The sequence below is a fragment of the Meleagris gallopavo genome, unplaced genomic scaffold (assembly GCF_000146605.3).
Source record: "Meleagris gallopavo isolate NT-WF06-2002-E0010 breed Aviagen turkey brand Nicholas breeding stock unplaced genomic scaffold, Turkey_5.1 ChrUn_random_7180001923068, whole genome shotgun sequence".
NCBI classification, from domain to species: Eukaryota; Metazoa; Chordata; class Aves; order Galliformes; family Phasianidae; genus Meleagris; species Meleagris gallopavo.
The window spans coordinates 1-6,517 of record NW_011185670.1 but is presented as its reverse complement, the minus strand read 5'-3'; the positions used below and the strand labels follow the sequence as shown (position 1 = coordinate 6,517).

General features: G+C 53.4%; 1 protein-coding gene across 1 annotated transcript; it reads left to right on the top strand.

Annotated features, from left to right (window-relative positions):
* The first annotated feature begins 174 nt into the window (after window positions 1-174).
* LOC109364802 (formin-like protein 20) lies at window positions 175-6,510 on the top strand. Its single transcript, XM_019611408.1, has 5 exons — window positions 175-394; window positions 797-892; window positions 1,357-1,464; window positions 2,179-2,326; window positions 2,644-6,510. Exons 1-5 carry the CDS (start codon window positions 391-393, stop codon window positions 3,602-3,604), a joined length of 1,317 nt encoding a protein of 438 aa, XP_019466953.1. The 5' UTR covers window positions 175-390; the 3' UTR covers window positions 3,605-6,510.
* Window positions 6,511-6,517: the final 7 nt, after the last annotated feature.

Sequence of the window (6,517 nt, the reverse complement as noted above, 5' to 3'; positions counted from 1 at the left end):
TTACAGCTGTGCCTATAAGCAGTGCCTTGCCAAAGCCTCAGCATAATCTGGTCCATAAGTCTCAAGGCAGTCCCATAGGAAAGGACCTTTAGATCTTCCTCTTCCTCTTGCACACCCTTCCCCTTCCACCCTCTTCTCTTCTCCAGACAGTTCTGCACACAGTCCTTTTTGGACTGGCACGGTGCTGCTGCAGGCACCCAGCAGCTATTTGCCAGATACTGCTGTGTAGTAGGAAGAGGAGTGCTGTGGAGCAATGCTGTCATTCCAGTCTAAATAAGTATCAGGCCACGTTTGACAGGAGCTGCTCTGTATTTGTTAACAGGTGTGAGTGGAGTTGAATGGGATCCAGCTTCCCAGCTGAGCTCCAGGACCAAAGCCCCAGCAACTCGTATGGGTATGCCATGAGTTTTTGCTTCCTTTGAGAGGTGCCAGCTCCTCTTAGTCCTAATGTCAGCCAGGCTTGTCTGCAGGTGTGAGTGAGAATGCACACCTACATGCATGTGCCCTGGCACCACCTGCTCTTCAGTGCACCATCGCAACGACCCCCTTTCACCATCTGCTCTTCAGTGATGCCATTATGCAGTTATGTAGATTGCAGTGTGTGGTGGAAAGTTCTCCTCATTCTTTGGCTGCAGAAGTGTCTCCAGGGAAGGCCAGGGAAGGCCTCAGCTGCCTCCTGTGCTGGAGCCCCACAGGCATCCCCGGGGGTGCCTGTTGTCTTTATTGACTTCACCGAAAAGACCACTCAGTTCAATACTTTGTTTGTCTGAAATTTATCTTAATGCTTTCTGTTAAGGTTCTGAGAGATGGAGAAAGACACGGGAAGGAGGAAAATATCCCCAGACACTGTCCCATATGCTAATGAAAATCATGAAGGACAAGGCAGCACGTGGTGGGTGTATTTCTGTCTGTTCCCTGAAAGACTCGGGAAGTTGAGTTTCTAGAAATATTCATGGGGAAACGGGAAAGGATGAATCAGAGTCCTGCTGTGACTTCTGTGTCTGAAGGCTTGCAGCTTTTTGCTGCTTTCTTTGAAGGAAGGAATTTTGCAACATCTTGCAACTTGCCAAAAATCACACAAGGAGCACTGTGAACAGGAAGCTTGCCTGCAACCTGCTGATCTCCCAGCAGGACAGGTCTTGCTGTCTATGCTTGCAACCTGGAAAGTGTGTAGCACTTAGTTTGTCCCACATAGTGGCACGCAGTTTGGACTAGAAATGAGGAGCATCGCAAAAAGCCCAGGCTTTGTTCCTAAACTTTACTGATGAGTCTAGAGAACTGGTGCCTCCTGAAGTTACCATCTTCCTGATGAGAAGCAGTTACTTACAGTCCCACTCTCTTAACTCCTTTCTAAAGAGACAGACGGAGAGCCAGTGCATAGGGATGCATTTCAGCAAGGCAGCCATCGCACACCGCCCATCCTTCCAGGAGAAACAGAGGCCACACACACAACTGGCGCTCCAGGTAAAGGCTGCTCATAGAGCTCTGTGGCTGTGGCTAGAGGTTACTCCTCTCCCACTGCCCCCAGTTCCCAGGGACTTAGGAACTTTGTCCTTTTGGGAACAAAGCCACCAGAACCACACTCAGCAGATGAGGAGAGGAGATAGGCCCCTCCAACGTACCTCCCTCCCACAGTTCCCGCATTCCAGGGCTTGCTGTGACTCCTTTGAGTGCCCTTCCAGGCACAACAGCGGCCTGGACCGGGATCCCTCCTGTGGCAGTTCTTGCCCATCCTACTCAAAGCAGCAATTGGTTAAACAGATCTACACGCTCTCCTTTTGCTCTAATGAGTTTTGTTTAGTCAGACAACGTGTCCCGAAGGGTCACAGTGTGCCTGCCTGCCTGCAGCAGCACTAGCGAGCCTCAAAAGGCAAGAGTGGGCAAGTGCAAAAGGAATCTTAGAGCATGATGGAGAAGAAGGAGCAAATAGGTGGCCCAGCAAGATCTGGATCGTGGCAGAGCCAGAGTGTAAACAAAGCTGAGAGGCAAAAAAGAGGCTCCAGAGAGGAGCCTCTGTTCCCTTTGTTTCCCCTGGGATCAGGGAAGCGTTGCAGCCCGAGGATTTTCACTTGTTCCAGGAGGCCAACAAAATGGAAAAGAACATGTTGTGGCAGTGTCAGACCTCCTGTGAGATGCCAGTAGGACATGAGTCACAGCATGACCACATTGTTCCTCCAGGTGTGGATGGTGAAGGACATGTAAATGCCACAGAAGATGAAGATATACTGAAGTACTGCCTTGCACTTACTGCAGCTCTCCTGGTTTCCATGCTGGCAGCGATGATTACGTTCTGTCTCGTTATCCGGCGATGTAGGCAGAGAAACCAGTGAGTTGTTGTTCACCCCCATCCCCATCCTGCCCATCTCTTTACTATAGAGCTGCTATAAAAAAGCTATATAAAAGCCAGGAGGCATTTCTAGTTAAAGCAGCGTAGAGAGGCCAGTCAGTTGTTGGCTTACATGGTCTGAGATTTACACTGCCAGACGTTTTAATTGGCCTTGCCATTCCTGCATCCTTACTGCTGTAGAGTTCTTACTGCTGGGCCTGAGACAGGCTGGGAGCTGAGGGCGGCTCTTTGCCATGTGCTGTGAGGAAGGAGAGCAGGGGCTCTCCTGTGCCCTCAGCACGTTCCTCTCTCCGCAGGCTCCTCGCTGCAGCTGCCAGAGCCCAGCCCGATGCCCACGGCTGCACCTCGCACTCGGATGGACGGCCTGCTCTCCTCAAGGTGCCTGCCCGACAGACACGGCACCAACGGCCACCGCCTGTGTGGGGACGACCTGACCTCCTGCCGCAGAGCACCACCAGTGCGGCCCCTGCCGGGCTGGATAGCTGCCAGGCTCAGCTGCCTCCGCCTCAGACACCACAGCCCACCAGCCCAGGCTCTGAGGCCCCCGGGATGTGTGACAGGCCTAGCAGCCACCAGGCATCAACACCGCCCCCCCGTCCCCCTCCACCCTCTTTCATGGGACGGGAGAAACCTACCCGAGTTGGAGGCTTGTTGTCATCGGTCAGCACCCAAACAACGACTCCGTGGCCTATGAGCAACAGGCCCAACTGTCCCTGGGCATCAACACCACCCCCCCGTCCCCCTCCACCCTCTTTCATGGGACAGGAGAAACCTACCCAAGTTGGAGGCTTGTTGTCATCGGTCAGCACCCAAACAACGACTCCGTGGCCTATGAGCAACAGGCCCAACTGTCCCTGGGCATCAACACCACCCCCCCGTCCCCCTCCACCATCCTTCAGGGAACGGGAACAGCTTCCCCAGGCTGTAGGCTTGACAGCACTGCCCAGTCAACAGAGAATCGGTGCCCAGGGAAGACACGATAGGCCCAGCATCCCCCTGTCCACCCAGGCACCGTCACCACCCTTCCACTCCCCTCCACAATCCTTCAGAGGTAAGGAGTTGCCCTGCCAGGGTGTAGGCTTGGGGCAATTTTCCTACAGATGGAGAACTGTGACCTGGGGGAAGTATGACAGGCCCAGCAGCCCCAAGTCCCCCCCAGCACCAGCTCTACCCTTCCGCTCCTCTCCACCATCCATCAGGAGGTGGGAGCGGTCCCCCCCAGGAGGTAGGGTTAGGGGCATCATGCAACACCTGTAAAAGCACTGCCAGGAGGAAGTATGACAAACCCAGCAGCACCCAGCCCCCCCCAGCATCACCTCTGTCCTCACGAGAGCCACCATCAGTCAGGAGGTGGGAGCACCCCCAGCATGTGGGTTTAGGGGTATCATCTGACAGCCAGAGAACCGCTGCTGGCATCAACCGTGGCTTTCCAGGCTGTGTTGTACCAATAAATAGAAAGTAATACCACAGTTGTCCGTGCTGTACTGTTGTCATGTTACTACTTGACCCACTGCCAGACCTTGTGTGCCACTTGGCATTGGCAGACAGATAATATGAGTGGGAATGGTTTTAAACTCAAAGAGAGACAATTGAGGTAGATGTGTAGAGGAAATTCTTCCCCCGAAGCAGCAAGGCCCTGGCCCAGGGTGCCCAGAGGCTGTGGGTGCCCTGCATCCTGTCTGAGGAAGGGACAGGAGTGGGAGTACATTATGCAAAAGCTCCAGTGCTTCTGCGTAAGCTTTACCAGACAACAGGCACTGTCCTGCTCTGACTAGCGGGCAATAATTCGCTCTGCAACAGGAACCAAGCAAGAACTATTAGCACATTTTCTTCCTCCTCCATTTCATTTTGCTCTGTGGGCTGGACCGAGAACCTGAAAATGGAGAGAGACGCGATGAAGACAATGCTGCAAGCCTCGTAAGTCTGCTGTCACTGCTCACTCTGTGATAGCAGTTGTCTTATCAGAGGCACAGTCCATTGTGCTACTAGAAGTAGTGCTCAGCTGCCATGATACCACCCTGCAACTCCTCTCCAGCACCTGCCCTAGGTCACTGATTCCTCAGGATCCTCCAAGAGGTGCAACATTCCCATGTTTTCTCTCAGCTCTTAGCACTGCTGCACTCCTCAGGAGCTATGGCCACAAACAAAGCAGCCATCAGTCAGCGGTAAAAGCATCCCGGTTCTCTGCAAGAGGACAGAGTTCTGGAGCCAAAGAAGCCAGCACCGTCCCTCGCACATAAATCCACAGCCAGGCAGTCCTTCATTGGCCCCCGAGCCTAAAGCACCAGCCCTGGGGTCTAAAGCAACTGCGAGAGAAGCCAGCATCAGACCTGAGGCCTAAAGACACAGCTAGAGAGACCAGCACTGGCCCAAGGGCCTGAAACCACAGCCACAGCCCGAGAAGCCAACAACAGACCCGGGGCCTAAAGCCACAGGCAGACAGGCCTGCACTGGCCCCAAGACCTGAAGCCATAGCCACAGCCCAATGCTAGCACCAGCTTTGGGCCTAAATCAACAGTCACAGCTTGAGAGACCAGCGTAGGCCTAAAGCCAGAGCCTGAGAGGTTGGCACAGGCCCCAAGGACTGAAGCCGCAGCCAGAGACGCCAGCAAAAACCCTGGGGCCTAAAGCCACAGCCTGAGAGGCTGACATCAGCCCCAGGGCTTAAAGGCACAACCAGAGATGCTGGCACTGGCCCCAGGGCATACAGATGTGCATTCTTATGGCTTTCTACTGGTTCCCCTGGGACTCCACTGACCACTATGAGACCATATTGGTCTTTACTGGTTTTTATTGGGCTGCACAACAGTCATCTTCACTTCACCGTTATTTTACTTCACTAACCCTATTGGGTGAGCCTGCTGTTGGTTTCCAAGAATTTAGATCTGGGCGGCATCCTTTTCCTTCACTTATGATGAAGGCACAGAAGTGATGCGGGCACTCGCTGAGTCGTTGCCAGGGTGGGAGTGTTTGTGCCACAGCTCGTGAACAGAGCTGGTGCAGAGATTGAGCTGTAAGCCTTCCTTGAGAGAGATCACCCTGTGAGAACCTGTCGGAAGCACCGCTGCGGTGTGTGTGTGAGCTGGGCACAGCTCAGGCTGAGCAGGTTTGGTGCTGGCTTGTTGCTGGGAGGTGTTTCAGCAGAAAAGCTGGTCTGGGGAGGAGTTGCCAGCTCCAGCAGTGCCCCTCTGCACGGCTGTTTCCAAAGGAAATGGGTCCTTGTTGAGATTCCATCCCATGTTTTTATGAGGATGATGAAATATCATTACTCCCCTGGAAATCCTCTGCCGGGCCCCCACTGTCATGCCAGACATTAAAAAGGAAGGAGAGCACAGACTTCATAGAGTGCAACTTGTGCCTCACTGCCCCACAGATGGCTGGGTGCAGAGCTACTGAGATGGAGAAGAGCACTTGCTGACACAAGTCATGGCAGTCAGACACAAGCTGGAGCTAGCATTAGGCAGCTCTTGTAGCTAGCTGCTTTCCAGACATTGCCCTCCTCAAGAGACTACATTGCATGGCAGAAGAAAGCTGGGAAAATGCTTCTTCCTCATGATTTTTCACTTGTTGATACTTTTTGTAGGGTTCCTGTCCAAAAGGAGATTTCAGGGTTTGCGGCAGTCTTAGGAAGAGTGAAGCCAGCTCTTTCCAAGGGTGGGAGAAGTTCCTGTGGAAAGAGCCCTCAGAACTTTGGCTTCCTCTGTGACTTCAGCGGTCATGTCTCAGCCAGGAGATGACCCTCCTCAGCCCCTCTGAGCACGGCATCTCAACCTGGACCAGCCTTCAAAAGGGGACAGCATTCCCCAGCCTGCTTTAAGCCATCCCAAGTTAGTCTGTTGGATGTCTGTATACCGTTTGGCCCAAAGCCTGGCTACTCAGGTACAGCTGACAAACGCATGAGCCTGTGCACACATTACCCAGGAGCTGTGATGTTGAAGGAATACGTAGTAGGAATGGATCCAAGCAGGATGTTGGATGTTGATGTGAGGGGATGATCCGCTTCCCTGCCACACCTCTTATCGCATGAGAATGGCCACAGAAATACTTGCTCTGTAAGCAGTGGCAAAGAAGGACAGCTCTTAGAGCAGACTCCTCGTGCTCACCTGCACTGCCCTGCACTGAGAGGCTTCAGAGATCCTAGCAGCTGGCGCTGTGAGCTACTTTGGTAGA

Coding starts and splice junctions, on each gene's coding strand:
- LOC109364802 (XM_019611408.1), top strand. Junction 893..1,356: donor GAAGGACAAGGCAGCACGTG/GTGGGTGTATTT, acceptor TCCTTTCTAAAG/AGACAGACGGAGAGCCAGTG. Junction 2,327..2,643: donor CGATGTAGGCAGAGAAACCA/GTGAGTTGTTGT, acceptor CTCTCTCCGCAG/GCTCCTCGCTGCAGCTGCCA.